The 19730-nt window shown below is 46.8% G+C and overlaps 1 protein-coding gene across 3 annotated transcripts in view; it reads right to left on the reverse strand.

The window, feature by feature from the left end:
• The window catches only part of ARID3B (AT-rich interaction domain 3B), a 418853-nt gene that overhangs the window by 81264 nt on the left and 317859 nt on the right, over positions 1-19730 (reverse strand). For 2 of the 3 annotated variants that reach the window (XM_086959348.1, XM_086959351.1), the window contains one exon: positions 17971-18231. In XM_086959348.1, the coding sequence (XP_086815474.1) occupies positions 17971-18231 (261 nt within the window). The remainder of the gene's footprint in view (positions 1-17970; positions 18232-19730) is intronic. The other variant, XM_086959349.1, reaches the window with a different exon arrangement.

The raw sequence follows: 19730 nt of genomic DNA on the forward strand, positions 1-19730 counted from the left end.
CTGCCTGCTGTTTGGAGTGCACATCAACACAATAATGCTTTGTAAATGTGTGTGTGTTAGACCGTGTGGCTGCTTTACATATGCCTTCCAAAGGAATATTTCCAAGGAAAGCCATGGAGGCCCCCAACTTTCTGGTGGAGTGGGCCCTTGGTGGAATGGTGAGAGTACGCTTGGCTTTCAGATAGCAGATCTGAATACATTTAACGATCTACCTAGCTATACCAGCCTTGGAAATGGGGTTACCTTTGTGTTGTGGCGTTTAGTTTTCCTAAAATCCTTGGTCCTATCGATGTAATACATCAGGGCCCTCTTGACATCAAGTGTGTGGAGCATTCTCTCCGCCAATGACTCAGGATTTTGGAAGAAAACAGGCAATTCAATAGTTTGGTTAATATGGAATTGAGACACAACCTTAGGAAGGAATTTAGGGTTAGTGCGAAGCACCACCCTGTTAGAATGAATTTGAATAAATGGCTCTTGGATAGTTAATGCTTATATCTCACTAACTCGTCGCAGCGATGTAATCGCTATAAGGAAAGCCACTTTCCACGTCAAGAATTGAATCTCGCAGGAATGCAGTGGTTCAAAGGGAGGACCCATCAGCCGGGTGAGGACCACATTGAGGTTTCACTCGGGAGCTGGTGGAGTCCGCGGAGGAATGACTCGTTTGAGTCCTTCTAGAAAGGCCTTAATGGCAGGCACCCTGAAAAGTGAGAGGTGCTGCCTGTTCTGGAGATAAGCGGCCATTGCGGATAGATGTATGCGAATGGAAGCACAGGCCAGATTACATTTGTACAAATGGAAAAGATAACAAATTATGTTCTGAATAGATGCATCTAGCGGGTTAATATTGTGGTCTGCACAATAAATGACAAACCGCTTCCATTTTGCTGCATAGCATGCTCTTGTGGTGGGCTTCCTTGCCTCCCGGATGATGTCCATACAGTCAGGAGGCAAGTGTAGGTAGCCAAACTCTAAGACCTCAGGAGCCTGATCGCCAGGTTGAGCTGTTGCGGATCTGGATGCTGAATGTCGCCATGGCTCTGCGTCAGAAGGCTGGGTGTGAGGCGTAGCCTTTGATGCGATACCACGGACAGTTCCAGAAACGTGGTGTACCATGGCTGGCGAGCACACGTTGGAGCAACCAGGATGAGAGTCATCGAGTGCTGCCTGAGCTTGCGTGCCACCAGCGGTATCAGAGATGCTGGGGGAAAAGCGTAGGCAAATTTGCCTGACCAGTTCATCCATATCGCATTGCCCTGCGACTGTGGGTGTGGGAACCTGTCGGCGAAGCTATGGCATTTTGCGTTCTCCCTTGTGGCGAACAGGTCTATCTCCGGATGACCCCACCTTTGGAAGTACGGTTGGAGTACTGATGGATGTATCTCCCACTCGTGCATTTGGTGGCTGGACCTGCTTGCTGAGCAGGTCCGCCATCTGATTGTTCTTGCCCGGGAGGTATTCCGCCATGAGGAAGATGTTCCTCTGAATGGCCCATTTCCACATGCTCTGAGCCAGATGAGACAGCTGCGGAGAGTGTGTTCCTCCCTGCTTTTGAATGTAGTACATGGCCGTCATGTTGTCCGTCCGGATCAACACGGCCTTGTTGCACAAATGTACTTTGAAGGCTTTCAGTGCCATGAACATCGCCACCAGTTCCAGAACATTGATGTGCATCTTCTGTTGCTGTTGCGTCCATAGTCCCTGCACAGTGTAATGGAGTACATGAGCTCCCCATCCCTGGAGAGAAGCGTCCGTTGTCAGGATGATCTGCGGCACAGGCTCTTGGAACGGTCCCTTGCAAAGGTTTCGTGGATTCCACCAATGCAGAGAGTTGTATGCCCGACCGCTCACCAATACTAGGTCTTTCAACTGCCCGTGAGCCTGAGTCCACTGACGTGCTAAGCATTCCTGAAGCGGGCGCATATGTAGTTTCGCGTGCGGGACTAAGGAGATGCAGGAGGCCATCATGCCTATCAATTGCATGAACACTCTTGCTGGAAGCGAGTGTTGAGGTCTGAACCTCTGTATCAGCGATTGAATGCTGCTGACTCACTGAATTTGGCTGTGCTGTGGCTGCCAGAGTGTTTATGGTCGAACCCAGATACTGCCGTATGTGGGCGGGCTGGAGGTGGGATTTTGGGTAATTCAGTGAGAATCCCAGATCGTGCAGGAGGTGAATGGTGTGGGACATGTGGGCGGCACACTGCTGGGCTGACTTTGCCTGGATGAGCCAGTCGTCTAGATAAGGGTAGACATGGATGTTCCGTCTCCTGAGGTGCGCCGCCACTGTCGCCAGGCACTTTGTTAACACCCTGGGTGCCGTGGTGACACCAAAAGGCAAAACCTTGAACTGGTAGTGCTGGTTTTGTATGGTGAACCGGAGGTACTTCCTGTGTGAAGGGTGCAGTGGAATGTGAAAGTACGCATCCTTTAGGTCTAAAGATGCGAGAAAATCCCCCTGACTGAGCAACGGGAGCACTTGCTGCAGGGTCAGCATATGGAAGTGCTCCGACAGGATGTAGTGGTTGAGTGGCCTGAGGTCCAGGATGGGCCTGAGGGACCGTCCTTTTTTGGTATTAAGAAGTACAGGGAGTAGACCCCTGTGCCTCTTTCCTGCACAGGCACGAGCTCTATTGCTCCTTTTTTGCAGCATAACGGTGACCTCCTGCTGCAATAAGTGCAGATGCTCGGCCGACATAGGAGGGTGTCTTGGGGGCATGTTGGGTGGAGTGGACGTTAACTCCAGACAATAACCGTATTGTACAAGTTTTCTGACCCACCTGTTTGTGGTGATGGACTCCCAGACTGGCAGGAACTGCTGGAGTCTCCCCCCCGACCGGTGTTGTGTGGTCGGGGGGCAGTGACAAGGCGTCCCTGTTTGTTGGTGGCAGAGGATCTGGAGTTGTTGTTTCCACGACCTCTTCCCTTGGCGCTGTTACCACGATATCCACCTCGACTCTTGTTGGTGTATGTGGACTGAGTGTTGCCCTTGTAGCACTGCGTGGACTGGGAGAGCTGGCCTCTGAAAACGCCTCTAGTGCTTGAGCGACGAAAAGACCCACCCTGAAACTGCGTGGACTGTAAGGCACCCATGGATTTAGCAGTTTCCGTGTCCTTTTTTATTTTTTCTAGGGTGGTGTCAACCTCCGGGCCAAACAGGTGATCTGGATTCACTGTTTGATTAAGGATGGTGGTTTGGATTTCCGGCTTAAATCCAGAGATTCTCAGCCAGGCATGTCGCCGTAGCATAACACTAGTGTTGACAGCCCTGGCTGCGGTATCAGCCACGTCCAGAGCGCACTTAATCGAAGCATTAGAGATCAGCTTCCCTTCCTGAATCAGCATCTCAGCCGCCTCCTTGTATTCATCAGGCAGGTGCAGCAACAGGGTCTCCAGTGTGTCATAGTGTGCCCTGTCATACCTCACCAGAAGCGCTTGTGTATTTGAAATGCGCCAGATGTTGGCTGCCTGTGCTGCTACCCTCTTCCCTGATGCCTCAAAGACCTTGTATTCTTTGTCTGGGGGAGGAGCATCACCCGTAGTCTGAGAATTAGCCCTCTTCCGGGCATTTGAGACGACAAGGGAGTCCAGAGGCAACTGTCCTTTGATGTAGGTAGGATCAGTAGGCGCTGACTTGTATTTCTTAATCCTAGGATTTATCACCCTCGCCCTGGTAGGTTCTTTAAAGATCTTGCCAGCATGTTTTAAAACACCTTTCAGCATAGGCAGAGTCTTAACAGTTCTTTCTGAGACTGAGAAGGTATCAAAAAGGAAGTCGACATCAACAAGGTCAGCATGGAGCTGGACGTTGTGATTGTTAGCTGCCCGTTCAATGAGGGCATTGAAAGCTGCAGAGTCTTCTGTAGGAGACGATTTTGCAGAAAATAGTTGAGGGTCTTGTCCTGCTTGAGGATCACCTGGGTCAGCACCAGCGGCCCAGGGTTCTTTGGTATCCTCAGGGTCTGTATAGACAGGATAACTGTACTCATCCTCATCATCTCCCTCTCCAGCGTCCACATCAGAGTAAGTGGGCGAAACATCATGAGTCTGTGGGGAGAGTGGTTCCACCAAGACGGGAGTGAAAGCAGAGTCCTTCTTTTTCTTGAGAGGGATCTTGTAGGACTCCATTGGGCGTTCCGGGGCGATTTTCCGCTTGTGGAGGGAAAGCCTGCCCGTTTCGGCATCAATGAAGTGTTCCTGATGCTCGTCCACTGAAGGTAGTCGAGGTTGTGGGCCGGGGACCACCGCTGACGACTTCGGCGCCAAGGAGACCTTTTCGGGAACGCTGGCGACCGCCTTAGGAGCGAAAGCCTACGGCGCCGTCTTCGGTGGCAACGTAAAATGGATGGGCATGGACGCCTTATGCGGTTTCTCCACCGGTTTCGGAGGCGGAGGATCCTTTGGACCGACCGAAAAGGTCCTGTCCCTGATGCGCTGCAGGGAGTCCGTCACCTTCTTGGTGAACGCGGCGGATGGGCGCGCCGGTTCGACGGAATCCTTCGAGGCCTCACCTGGTGTCGACTCTCGGGGTGTGCTGCTCTTGGCCTTGTCCTGTTGACGCGGAGTCGCGAGAACCTTCGGGTCATCCAGTCGTTTCTTCGGGTCGCCGAGAGCTTTCTTCGGGTCGCCGAGAGCTTTCTTCGGGTCGCCGAGAGCTTTCTTCGGGTCGCCGAGAGCTTTCTTCGGGTCGCCGAGGCCTTTGCTGGTGTCGACCGTCTTCGGCGCGCTCAGCTCGACCACCTTGACTTTAGTCTTCGGCGCGGCAGACTTCGTCTCAACGCCCTTGACTTGAGCCTTCGGCTCGACAGCACCCTTCGGCTTCTTCGGCGCTGAGGGCTCCGAGGCCTTGGAGCCGACCAAAGCGATGCGCACTTTCGGTTTCGAGGACGGCACCTGCGCAGTTTCTTGTGTCGAGACCGTAGGTTTCACTTTCGGTTTCGATTTGCATGGGTGCGGCTCAACAGCAATGTCCGTGGCCGAGCCTGAAGGCGGGGCTGTAGAACCCATGGTAAGATCTTGGGTAAGGCCCGAAGGCGATCCCTCGACCTGAGCCTTATGAATTGGCATGGCCCCAGAGGCAGTTTGAGGATGCTCTTCGTCCGAGCTATCCTCCATGGCCCCGAGGGCCCCGTCGTCGTCTCCTACCTCGTCGACTACTTCTTCGGCCTCGAACATCTCTGCATCCGCGTCGTAGTCGACGTCCGACGCGGGGTTCGACTCACTAATGTCCTGGATAGATTCGTCCTCGACATCCCCTGCATCGAAGATGTCCGCCGGTGCAGCATGCTGGGCCTCCTGGCTCGCAGCTTAAGCGTCTTCTTGGACCTGAAGCGTGAACAAGCCATACACTTGGCTTCATCGTGGTCCGGCGACAGACACTTGTTGCACACTGGGTGGACGTCGATGTGGGGATACTTCGAGTTGCAGACGGGACATCTCTTAAATGGACTACGGTCCATGATGAACGGTCGATAGGGTCTGAAGCGTCGACTGGGCCTTCCGCGTCTAAAGCACGCGGGTGTAGGGAATCCGGCTCGGGACCGAGCTGGAAGAACGAAGACCGAACGCAAGACTATACCGACATATTAGTCTAAAGACCTTTTGGTCTTAAGAAAGTTTTCTATTGATTCCGACACGAGGGGATTCAAAGACATCCGAACCCAATGGCGGAAAAAAACAATCTGAGGATGGAGTCAATGCCCATGCGCACTGTAGTCCAGGGGAGGAGTCACCTATCTCGTGATACTTCGAAGAGTCTTCCAGGACAACAATGTGCAATCATCCGGACCCAACACTAGGCTGCGATCTATGCACATATATGAATTCAGCAGCCTACATGCCTCGAACACATCTTTTCAGCAAACTACCAGACAAATCTAATTTAAAAAACAACCAGTAAAACGTTTAGGATAATCATATATTGCAATCTTAGGTTTCTGGTAATATTTAAAATCGTTGAGTTGGCAGTATACAATTAGATAGAAATCCCATGTATCGATGAGAAATCATTATCTGAGATGATTGCATGGATGCCAAATTTTTGGTTATATTAGCTATAATGCAATACTTTCATCAATTAAATGACTAGCACCTACTGCTTGTTTTTATTGACTCCAGCATCTACGAGGCATCTGATAAATTACACATTCTATTGACTGATCCACCAGAAATAGTTGTGATGGATAAGGAATAATTTTTTGCATTTTTACATTTGTTACAGAGCTAGGACTTTATCGCTTTCTGGTCCTGCCTAATCATCAGATTTTAAATTGAGGTTATCTTTAGATGCAGTGTGTTTTAACTTAACAGTAAGTCTCTCACTCTTTCTATTCTTATATGAACTTGCTATTAACTGTTATGTTAGACTAATGTTGAAATATGAACTTTAATTGAGACTCAGTGTAAACGTCAATATCATATTGCTACATTGAGATATCTCATTTTAGTATATCATGCGTGTTCTTATTAATTATATTATCTTTTCCCTTTGGATTTATCCCCCTCTTAACTTTCTATAGTTCCAACTATGTCCAATTTTGTGGGTACTCATTGCTTAAATATCAATATGTTATATTTTAATAGGCCTTGGAAAACACTACGAAATATCTTAGAAATGGTATGACAGTTATAAGCTTTGCATTTTTTTAATACTATATGAAATATGTAAATTTAGAAAGCTTTTCAATGCACTTGTATATGTAGTAATGTGATTGATTAATGTGTGAATTCTTTTTATACATGTTTCAGATTATTGTATTTACAAAATTTGTGGCTCCTGAAGAAGGCGTGTCCTACGCCGAAACACGCGTCGACTCCGAAACTATTAAAATGTGTAGAAGCCGATGATATTGTTTGTATTTTTATGTATGAATTATGATTTTAATTTTCTATTGTCAGAGTATATATCGTACTATAAATTGTATGATTTTTAAATGTGTTTATTAAATTTACATTTTAACTTTAGTTTGCTTTTGCTGTCATTTCATGCTGGTTGTTTTCCAATGTGTTACGGCCTAGGAGTTTTTTCACATACAATATTTAAAATCCACCCTGCCTTTACCCTTATGGTTTATGATGTCACCAGAATCCTTCAACTGCAATACTGGACTAGATTACAGTTATCTGTGACACTAAGGATACAAATAATACAAATAAGTGATAAGGAAATGAGGTTATAAGCCAAGCAATCAAGCTCAACACACATAGAAAACAGAGTCCTGCTGCCAGTTGTAGTTGGCATCTGGCCTTTTATTTACTCGCCTGGCCCTGTGTCTTTAAATATAGGCCAGTAGGAAAGGTGGCAATCCAACGCGGCAAACCAAGCATGGCACATAATCTGAAAGGTTGGGGAAACGCCGGCACTGGGAAAGTGGAAACAAGAAAAGGGGAAGGAGCAAGGACGTGGTGAATTTGAGGCACTGCAGCAGGCGCAGTGTATAATGGATACACAGGTGTTATTCACCAGCTCAGTCTAGTGGGTGAGGCAGCAGTAGCTACCTATGCAAGTGCCCATGATTTTAGTACCATCGGTGGCGCACAACCTGCCTCCTAGACTTTCCAGTAACTGCTGGCTTGCACCTACAGTAATGGACGGGAAGTAGAAGTGGTGGGGGAGCATGACCTTTCTGTTCACTACTTTCCTCTGTCTGTGATTTTCAATTTCAACTAAAACACATTTTGAGTTGTAAACTGTCAAAACCGAAACCTGGACATCCTACCTATATATCAAAATAAAGGATTCAAACAGCTCAGCAGCTGAACACTAGAACATGAGTAGGTACTCATACTGAGCTAAAAGTTAGGATCTAAGCCAATGTAAACGCACACTATTTTATTCTCTTCCAACATTTTGTACGTTATGAAGTAAGACTACACCTACTTTTTGATTTGAGGGAATCCAACACTCAGTGAGTTGATGGTTGAAGATGGCAGTAAATTAGTTGTGTGAGGGGCTGGAGCAGACCCAAACCCAGAAATCTGTGGAAATCTTCCAAATTGTAGTTCACTGAAACCTAAAAAGCCCCCACAAGGTTTTAAAACGCTTATAGAAAGCACACCATGTGACCCCAGAATTTTGACACTTCTGTCAGTATATGCTCACAGCTAATAAACTCAAGTACTAAACAGGGAAATGGTTGCAGAATTAATTGGTTGAATTTTTTAAGATGGCAGGTATTGTTCCACTGAGAAGAGCAGAAGAACCTGTGTTCTGTCAGCGGGAAAACTAAGTCGGAGAAATTGAACAATTAAATCTCAGAGAATGAAAGTCTTTCCTTTGTTTTTGAATGCATGTTTAAGTAAGGCTACTGTAATACATGTCAACAAAAACAGAAAGAACAAGCTCACTACCTACCTAACCCAGATTATTGAGGGGGTCTCTTACTCAACAAGGACGAAAAAACTGGAACTATATTAATATATATTTTTTAAAACACTCACTCATCAACCAAGTTGGTGAAATGCATCATCATTAGGTTCCCACCCTGGCTGCCGAATGCCTCCAGGGGGTGCCTCAACGCGCTATTACAGCAGAGCTGGATTTTTTGGTGAAGTAAATGTGAGACAGATTTAAAATGGACTCGAGGCCAACTACCTGAGGAGGTATTTTAATAGTGGGGGCCTTGGGCAGCTTTTAAAAACCGTGATGGATACCTCCAAGACCAGGGGTGGCTCCTCCTCTAAGGCAGAGGAGCGTCACCCCACTGCTCGGAGAGCAGAAAAAAAGGAAAATAAAATAACGTTATTTACATTAAATTCTGCTTTGCTACGGGGCTAGGTTAGGGCGGGGCTGGGGTCTGAGCCGGAGAGTAGTGATTGCACACTAAGTGCGCATGACTGGTTGGCCAGATGCCTTGCCCCAGCCAAAGCACATTGTGCACTTGGCATGCTCCCCACCAGGCAGCAATGCACAGCCTGGTGGGGAACATGCTAAGGCCCCCAGTCCCTACCTGAGCACCGAACCACAGCTCATATACCAATCCCAACCCTACAATGCAGCGGATTGGATTAGGAGAGCCCAAGCGTTTTCCTAGTTCCAGACTTGCCAGGAAGAGACGAAACAACGAAGAGGCGGCAGCGCGGAAAAAGGTATGTGGATTTTTTTCTTTGTGTATTGTTTTTCAAAAACCCACCCCCAATCTGCCCCGCCACCTGCGCTCCCTGCCAGCCGCTTCAGTATAAGACACCGGTAGTCTCCTGTATGAGCAATCATGGTCAACATGTTTCAGCCACTCCGGGCCCATGCGGGTCAATATGACTTTTGTCAGGACCGAAGGAAATGTTGCATGCACACTAAACATGCTGTGTAGACATTTTTCTTTGCTGGAACTTTTGATCATCCAATTGTCTAGATAAGGAAAGACATGTATGCTTTCCCTCTTTAGGTATGCATTTACTACTGCTACACTTCTGATGGACACACGTGGTGCTGTTGTTAAGCAGAAGGGTAGTACTTTGAACTGATAGTGAAGTCCATTTACCACACACATAAGGTTTCTTGATGTGCCAGATGGATTGGAACGTGAAAGTAAGCGTCCTTCACATCTAATGCAGCCAGGAAGGCGCCTTCCTGAAGTAGTGGTATTACATCCTGCAATGTTACCATATGAAAGTTTTCAGATAGGATGTATTGGCTTTGGGGATGCAAGTCCTGGATGGGGCATAGCGTTCCGTCCTTATTGGGGATTACGATTTATTGGTAGTGTACTCCTTTTCCCGGATGTTTGAGTGAAACTGGTTTTATAGCCCCTTTTTGTAACTGCACTTTTACTTCTTCCACTATCAGATGTAGGTGCTGTGGACTGAGGTTGACATTGTTGACGGTGTTGCAGAGTTAGGAGTCTTTGATGTCTGCAAGGTATTCTTGGGCATCGTAGTGTGTTCCTTGTCTTTTGTCGAAGTTGACTTTTGTTTGGAATGAGACGATTTTTATAGGTGTTTGGGCTCCGACTGTTTGTCTGATTACGAGGTCTTGTGTTCGTGTTTTGTAGGGGTTGTAGTCGATGACTGTTTTTGGCACCGATGGTTGCCTACTGTATGTATTCTTTCTCCTTTTGGCCATTTCGCCCGATTGAGATAGAGAATGTTTGTCTCTCTTCTTGGCTCGCTCGCGACCATAGCACAAGGGCTGTGGCGTGTCCTGGTGTAAAGGGGGAGGCTGAAATGAGATTTACTTTCTTTGGGGTGGGTCAATAGTACTCATTGCCCTTGGTGTGGTCTTTGTTTTTGGCCCGTCCCTGGATGCGGAGTCTGCTGCACATGGTACCTGAACTGTACATCCAACTCAGCTTCTGTTCTGTCTTTATTAGAGGTGATGTAGTGGGGGCTGGCGATGACATACTCCTGCTGGACCGGTGCCATTCCTTCTATCTCTCCAGGACTGTGGGATTTGTTGGGGGGAGAAATCCTCCTCAACTGCCATCTACATTGTGTCATTGTATGGGCTAGGAGTCGATCCCTTCGAATTGGCAGGGTCTTTTTGTTCTAAAAGCGGTTGCACTAAATGCAGCCCTGCTCCTTATGCTCTGGCGGAAGGCACAGTTTACAGACCTTGAGGGTATCTATGCGTACTTTGTTCTGCATTGAAGGCACTACCTGAATAGACCTTCCTTCGCCGCCATTAACCAGAGATAAATATTCCACGGGTGTGGCTGTCGACAATGTTTAAGCTTGGCTCTTTCACTAATACACGGTCCAAGGTATGCTGAAGTTTTGTGTCAGTATGTGTCCTTAATCTTCGATCACCCAATTCTTTTCGTCCATAGGTTTTAATGGGGGTCAAAACTGTAGAGCTTCAATACAATCCGTCCGGGCCCGATGGCAGAAAAAAATAAATATTAAAAAGAAGCTGTTGAACATGTGCAATACCTCGGGGAGGGGGTATGAAGCAAGAGCTCTGCCATAAAGATTTTCCTTAAGAACAACTTGCGAAATCCGGGCCCAACACTAGACGACAGGAGTGTGCATTGCATGTATATCTGCAGCTAACATGCTACGAATCTATGATTTTTAACATTTTATAATCTGTGATGTTACAATTAAGGCTACTGGTTCTCTGTTTAACACCTTGGCTGCTAAGGGGTTTTCCCGCTGGGTGCTGCAGATCACTGTTTCCCATTGTTCATGACAAGGTCAACTCGTCATAAGCACAGGGCAGGTAAAACCCATGACGAGTTGACCTTGTCATTAGCAGGGAAGTGGTTAAACAGATTACATATAAATACAAACAGAAAAATTGTTTTCTTCCATCTGTATTTCTAAATAGAAATGGCAAAATACGACCAAACTGGATTCTCGGATTTCGAGAATTGTTTGTCAATCCGTGCACCAGCCCAGGGTTGCCTCGCCATGCCACTCTTCCTGATTGCAGTGTATGCCTGCCCACTTTAACACCTGCTGGGCCATTAATCTTTGGTTGGCGCGGGAAAATAAGTGTGACCCAAAAAGGTCAGAAAGACCGGTGGCCTAAGCACATTAGGGAAATTAGGTTGCATTAGCTTTCGGACACTGTCAGCCCTTAAAATGTAAACTTTCCTCCGTAACTTGGCGCGCATGAAGAAACACAAACATTTCTGAGCGACAGACAGCCGGGGCATATCTGTAAGCCCTTTTTCAAGTTAAATCGTTTTTTCCCCACTGTGCGAGGAACTGTGTGGGATTACTGTATTAAAGTAAATTATTCAATTTCTACTAGGCAGTAGAAAGTAAAATAAGGCAAGTGAAAAACTCCCATTGTTTTCAAAGCAGAGACTGTAACTTATGGAAAATGTGGTTTGCATTAGAGAAAGACTTAGTTTAAAAAAATGTGAATTAAAAGCTGCCCTGTCTAACAGATATGAGGCGTTCAGTTCACTGGACATGAATGATTAACTGTGTGATGGTGAAAATGTCGAATGGAGAATAGCCAACCTAGTGGATGGCTGTAGGGTGGGCCCGACCACAGGACCAGGAGTAAATTACGATGACGGTGGTTTAGTGGCCGATATCCCCATACCAACCAGTGATGGAGTTTTAACTCTCTTGTCCAGGGAAAGAGACAATATGCGATGTGATATATCAAGGGGAGAGGCCGATAGGCGGGAAATTAGAATGACGAGCCCCATAAAGGAACACGGGGATGGCAACCAAGCAGTAACTGGTAGATTGCCAACAGGGAATCAGGACACTAATAGACTAAGTCTCGCCGCCCCCGTGAACAATATTGCGATCCTATACTGGAATATCGCCGGGCTAAGATCAAAAAGAGGGGACATTAACTGGGAGGCTTTTCTGGCAGCTTACCATGTTATTGCTTTGCAGGAAACGTGGGAAGCTACGGAAAATTATTACTTGGATGGTAAGCAATCATTCACTAAATTTGCAATTCCATCTACAATGGGGAGATCTAAGGGCGGCCTTCTGTTATTTAGTTTGAAACTACTATACAAAATTGTATTAGTAGGGACAAGCTCTCCAAATATTTAGGCAGTAAGACTGGAGGGCGATAACCTGCCAAATATCCTAGTGGTAAACTTTTATAATTCCTTTACCAGGATTGATGAGCTAGAACATTTACGAGCATTATCCGGGTTCTTGGAGGATTATGATGGACACAACACTATATTTTATTATTTGTTAGTCCTTGGTGATTTTAATACTCATGTTTGTCAAATGCACTGTTTAGAGAACATGGATTCTGAGAAGACCCATTTGGGGATACCGATTTTGAGCACACTAGGAGTGGGGTCTATCTGGGGAGTGTTTTATCATCAAATTACTTGTTTGCCCCAGTGCGAGGGGATAATCAGCACCTTGTTCCAACTTTCATTGGCAAGGTGTTGAGTCTACAATTGACTACATTTTTGTGTCATGCAGTCTGAGGGATTCACTAGGTCCCTTCACTGTAACACAGAGGCTTTAGTGACCACAACCCACTTACGCCGACAGTAAATATTAAGTCACTCAACACTGAATGTGCCACATCTACCATCTTAAATTCCAATATAGTCTCCAATAGCCAAGGCCGTAGGTTAAGGTGGAAGGTCATCACTCCTGGTGATTTTCTGGAAAACCTGTATAGTAGTAACAATACGGATCTGACCACCTGCTTAGATGGTAATTCAGTCCCAATGGACATTTTGGCTGTTTTTAATCGTATTACAGTACAGTTAGCACGAAACCTGACTAGGAAAAGTAAAATAAGGCCTAAGAAATTAAATAGCTGGTTTAACCAAGCTTGCAGCGACACCCACGTGGCACTTTTAGAGGCGCTCAAAGAGCCTGGCAAGGATTTACAGAAGGTTGCGGAGGCAAGAAAAGCCTTGTTGGACCGGCCTCGTGGCGTGGTCCCGCTCCCCCCGCCTGGCGGGCCCTGCCCAACATCGCCCCTGTCCTCCGGGCTGAAGAGACCCTCTCCAACCCTGCATGAGGGCCGCCACCATGGCCGACCCCCGCTCTCCCCCCAACGGCCCGTTAAAGGCTGAAACATGTCGACCAAGTAACACGCATGATAGATAGCAATTTCTTCCATGCTATCAGCATACTGCTTTTAATGATGCCAATTTGATGGTCAAATCCAATAAAGTTTCCTTATGTCATCAAACTAGGCATTTTTAACCACTAGGAGCACTTTTCCTTTATTTTCTGCACTGCAACTTTTCTTTTGCCCTGTCTGCTCACACCCTGTCTTCTGTGGGTTGGATGTTTCGACCTAAGGGTCCATGATCAGGCAACCTTAGACTTCGGCTGAGGATAAGCCTAAAGGACACCTTATCTCCCACTACCCAGATGACGATACTCCGCTTTTGAGTGGGCTGATGGGTACTGTTTTCTAGTCTCAAAGACTCTGTATCTTCTCTATTTCATCTCTCTGACATAATAGTGTCTTCTATTAAGATCAACTAGGATGCTATACCCAACCACCAAAGACTACATCTTCTCACACGTACATTTGACTTATTTTAGGTTGGATCATATCTTTATGTGTCAATCCCTACTGGGTTCCTTCCAGGTAGCGAAGATAATCCCAATCACTACATCAAACCATAGTTTAGTGACAATCAGCGTGTCTTGGGGATGTAGCGGGGCAGGCACACACAGATGGTATTTCACAATTTCGGTAACCAGGATCGGGGTTCTCCGGGAGGAACCGGGAGCAACAACTACTGATTACTTTGAATTATATCAACCCCAGGCCACAACACATCAAAACAACTGGGACACCTTTAAAGCGGTCCTTATAGGCAAATGTATTGAATTAAATTGCACATTGAATAAACTGAGGGCTAAGGAAAGGGTGGAGATGGTGGCCAAACTGGAGAAAGTAGCGAGAGACCAGAAGAAGGTGCCATCTCTAGTATTGCAACGACCGATATGAAGTGCAATGAAGGGGAAAATCTGATGGGCTGACCACATACTTTTATAAAATATACGCATCGGAGCTTATACCTCCACCTCACCTCTTTGTTAAATGCAATAGCGGAGGATTCCAATGTATCTAATTCGATAGCTGAGGCAGTAGACACCGTTATTCCCCAAGGCGGGGAAAAATCCCCAGGTTTGCGCCTCCTAAAAGCCTATTGTCCAATTAAATCAAGATCCTAAACTATTCTCAGCAATACTGGCCACAAGAATAGAAAACCTAATGCCTACACTAATCCACCCTGATCAATCTGGCTTCATAAAAGGGAGACAGATGCATGACAATATTCGGCGGACTATCCATTTGATCGAAAAAGTCTCCAATTTAGAATTCTGGCGATATTGGTGGGCCTAGAGGCCGAGACGGCCTCTGACAGGGTGGATTGGTCGTTCCTCTTTCTTAACATGGAACGTTTTGGCTTTGGAGAGAGGTTTAATAATATGGTCAGAGCGAACTATAAGCACCCACACTCAAGAGTCTACATCACTCCCATTTGCACTGAGCAGAGGCACAAGACAGGGCTGCCCACTTTCACCTCTTCTATTTGCCTTGAGCATTGAACCTCTGGCAATTCAGTTCAGGGCCAACCCGGAGATTAAAGGGATACAATTTGGGGGGCAGAACACAAGGCTTCGCAATACGCCGACGATATCCTGATGACAGATCCAGACCCTTCACTACAGGCATTGCAGGCAGAACAGAAGCGGTAGCGGGTTTCAAAGTCAACCTATCGAAATCCTTTATCCTAAATCTCACAACCCCAGAAAGGAGATGTCCAGAAGCTCCGGGAACAGACCCCTTTTCAGTGGGTCAAATGCTCCCTTCAATACTTGGGTATCCAGCTTAAACCATGGATAGAGGATAATGCCAACTACATCCCTTCGCGGTCTCAACTCCCACAAGATCTCTGTACATCTCTTGGCTCGTTCAGATAAACGTCATAAAAATGACAATGCTCCTATAGCTACTCTGTTCCAGGCACTCCCGGTTGACCTCGATCAGGACCTCTTGTCCAAGCTCTGCTCTCCAATTACTAAATTCGTATGGCAGAATGGGAGGTCTTGCCTTCAATTCCATACATTACGGCGAACGAAGAAAGGGGGGGTGGCGTTACCAGACTTCTCCCTGTACTACAAAGCAGCCCAACTAAGGGTGGTGGTAGAGTGGCCCAAGAGGGAGTCTGACAAATATTGGCTCCACATAGAAAAGGCAACAGTGCGTAGGTCGATATGAGATGTGCTCTGGAAGCCCAAAAAAGATAGGCCTGCCAACGCATACATTAGCACCCAGACACAAACCACCCTCAAGGTATGGGACGATGTTACGAGAGATGGGAGATAACCATCCTTCCCTTCGCCTTATACCCCTATCCACTTCAATCCAGACTTCCCCCAGCACTGCCAGAGGTTCCATTGGATGCATGGCGGGAGGGGGGCTACCTGATGGTCTTGGACCTTTTTCACAAATTTGACGTGCTTACATTTAAGAGCTGCCAAATAAAGTTTAATGTCTCAAGCAGCGACCACTTTCAATATCTCCAACTTAAACATTGGGTATCCCAGCCTTTAATTAGAGAAGCGGTCACCAGAGAACGAACCCCTATAGAACAGTTTGGACAGTGGGCGGGCACCATGAAGGGAGCGATCTCCTCTCTTTGTGCTTTGTTACTCTCGCGAGTACATGCACATGGGCACGCTACATGACTTTTTGGGAGCAAGTGGTCGGGAGGAACATCACAGAAGAGAATTGGAAACACTTACGGTCGGATATAGCCAAGAGCAATCATTAAGGTGCCTTGAAAGAAGCCCATTACAAGACACTTTTTGATTGGTACCTTTATCCCACTAAACTTAAAGATATTTCCAGAAACTTTAGATCCCTGCTGGCGGGGTTGCGGCCTTCTTGGGAACTTCTGCTACATCTGGTGGGACTGCCCATGCTGGGATACCCAATAGAGGGAGCACTTTTGGGCATTAGAGACCCAGACCTAGAACACCAGACGAGAGCAGATAAGGCAATAATGTGGGCCTGTCTAGGGGCGGGTAAAACAGCAGCAGCCTGGAAAAAGAGAGCAGCGCCAGCCCGGTTGATGTGGGACTCACTCTTGTGGAGAATACTCACCATGGAAAGGTTAGCAGATATTTTTAGTGATGAATACAAAAACCTTGAATATAAATGGGGCCCGCTGGTTGCCTTACTATTTTGGGGGCTCCCCTTGTCAGTATGTCCACCCTCCTTATGGAGGGTGCACCTATTTCAGTTCTAAGTGGTCAGGGTCTATGCCTGATTAAGCCACTAAACACACAAGGTCTCTCCAGGCGATACCGAGAACAAGCCAAGCTACAGGGGAGAGCAGTCCTATTACCTGACAAATGTCCAGCCATGCATTGAACCCACCACCACCAGGGAAGGGGGTGGGAGGGGGGTGGAAAGGGGATAGTTGGGACAGGTTTATAAAAATTGTTTGTGAGCAACCAGTCATACAGGACACTAGATATGTAGTTTTTCAGGGAGCATCCCTAAGATGCCCTCTGAGTGCATTTGGCATTAAATCCAACACTGGCATCAGTGTAGGTTTAATGTGCTGAGAAGGTTGATATCAAATCCCCCAGACTACAGTATAGCCATTCTGGTGGTTGGAGTTCATCATGGCAAAGTACCAGAACATATACTCTTTACGGATTTACTGCACTTACGTCTAAATGGAATTAGACACTGTAGGGGTACAGTGCTCATGCACCTGAACCCTCATCAGTGGTATAGTGCACCCAACTAGAGGGGTAGTTTAACTATGCCATAGACCGTGAATTGTAGGTATGACACACAGGGATGTGTGTCATTTTGACTTGTTACTTTGGTCTGCACCAAAACATGCAGGCGAGGGGGGGGAGGGAGAGGGAGATGCGTGTGGGTGGGTGTGGGTGTGTGTGTAGGTGTGGGGTTGTGGGTGGGTGTGTGTCTGTCCTCTAAGTGTTGCCCAATATGTGCTACAGCCCTTAGTCACAGTTGTCAGAGTGCCCTTGGTAGCTATGGTACATTTTACAAGGGACTGGCCAATTGGGTTTGAAAAAGTATAGTTTTAGGGAAAGAACATAGGCCCTGGGTACCTGGTTGGCAAGTACCTAGAGCACAATTAGTCAAAGAGCAGCAACATCAAGCAAAAAGTGGGAGTCGACCATTCAAAAATGGGCACTTTCCTACACATTGTGTGCACTAGAATAGTACTTAAAAAAAATAAAAAATGTAAAATGCATAATCACTTTCTAGTGATGCTTGAGTATGTGATTCATTAATGAAATAGGGTATGAAATTACACTATTGTCCCTGAACTCATCTTACAAGACTGACTGTTACCAGGAAACAATTCCTATGCAATCCTGCTCAGTGAGTTGGGTCTGGGCTGCAGCTCAACTGGATTTCTAATTCAGGTTGGCACACTGAATATGCTCTTGTTACAGGGGGTTAGAAAACGGACACCAGTGATTCCAGGGTGGGTGGGGAGGGGAGGGTGACCATAGAAAACACCTCGCTACCAAGAGAAATAGCAGTAACCAAAGGTAATGTCTCACCTTTGCCATTAAGCTTGAGTTTCATCGGGATCTGCCGAGCCATATTAAGCAGGTTATGCTGGAAAGCCTGCTGGATCAGTCTCTGCTCATCTTCTGTCATGTGTGCTTTCCTTTTCTCAGGTGGCTCTCCTGATCCCAGCCTCTCCTTTAGATGCTCTAGGGTGGCCATCCGGGCAGCCACAGCCGCCTGCTGATTTGCAATAGCAATAGGCACTGAAAAACGATTCTGCATTGACAAGGCCATGGAGTAGCCATCCCCTGCTGAATAAAAGGATATGCATGTGAATGGAAAAATGCAACAGTGACCACACATACATCAACATTTCTGATTTAACTGATCAGTTACCAAAACTGTAAATATTATAGGATAATATAATCCAGTTAAGTTCTCTGTACTCTGGACTCCTATTCAAAGTGAATGCAAGATTTGTCTGCCCACAACTCCACTAGCTCTTATTACATTTTGGCTTAGGAGTACTTTAATATCACCAAGGGGCATCTATTGGAGTTCGTCGTTCAGGATCTTTACAATAGGGCCAAGACCTAAACCACATTGAATTTAAAACTATTAACAGTTTCTTTGTTGTGTTCAACTTTCCAATGTTGTAGTGGCTGGTAGTGATCGGGTACCACTGCAGCCCTGTTCCCACCAATCCATCCCACCAATCTTCTCATAACTGCTGTCTTAATTCATATGTTTTGTGCTGGATGTATTTTATCCACTGTACTTTCGCCACCACTCTGGACCTCTAGCCCATCTCAACTTGGTGAATCATCCTCACCCAAAGAAAGAAGTAGAAATCTTTGTTCTACTACTCAGTTAAGGCTTCAGGTGCTTCAGCCATATGCTTTACTGCACAGAGTAGTTTGAATGTACATGACATTTTTTGTTTCTTTAATCTTCCCTGCTTAACCACCCACACTCACCCACTACCCTACCTAAGCCTCCTCATCAGAGCCCATTGTCTCCTGCCTCCGCCAGCCCCATGCCTGACTTTAAAATGGCGGCCAAAGAGGACGTCGCCTGACTAGAGCCTCCACCGGAATCACCTCTTTCCACCCCGTTAGGTACTGGAAGTTACGGGACGCACAAGGAGTTACAGGGGCACATGCCCCATCGTCAGTGTGTCCAAATCCTGAGATCTTACAACTGGGACACTTCAACAGAAAAAAAAAAAAAAAAAAAAAAGTACCAAACAAGGAGAAGGAAGAGAGTAGGAAATGATTTCTAATCACGTGTTCAACTGAGCCGCCCCGTCAGCCGGTCGCTTGCCCTCCGGGCCATCCTAGCGCCACTCCGCTACCTAATCAGGCTCCCCCCTCCACCTCACCCACGATGGCCCGGGACCAGCCCCCACCTCCTCCTCCAGTCCCTCTTGCCCACCTTAAACCTCACAGCCGGAACTCCTTCACCATCATTTTCCCCCCACTCCTCTCTACTAAATTGTGACGCACTTTCAAGCAGAAACTCATTCGCAATCATAAAGAAACCCTAATCACTGACATCTACCACTCGGCCTCCAATGGACCTACGAAGATGGACTTAATATTCCACACTGAAAGACCGGAATACTGGGTCTCCACGATTAGATCGCGGATGCTTATCGCCAAAACAACCTCCACTCTCCACAACTGCATACTAACCGCGATTCTCCCGTTCAGATCAGCTGGTAGAGGCTTCATAACCGTGACCATCATCACCAATGGCACGGTCCTCATCCAAGCCAATAACGAGAACCTGGAAGCTTTCGACTCCATAT

This window comes from Lissotriton vulgaris, chromosome 2_2 (assembly GCF_964263255.1).
Source record: "Lissotriton vulgaris chromosome 2_2, aLisVul1.2, whole genome shotgun sequence".
Taxonomy (NCBI): domain Eukaryota; kingdom Metazoa; phylum Chordata; class Amphibia; order Caudata; family Salamandridae; genus Lissotriton; species Lissotriton vulgaris.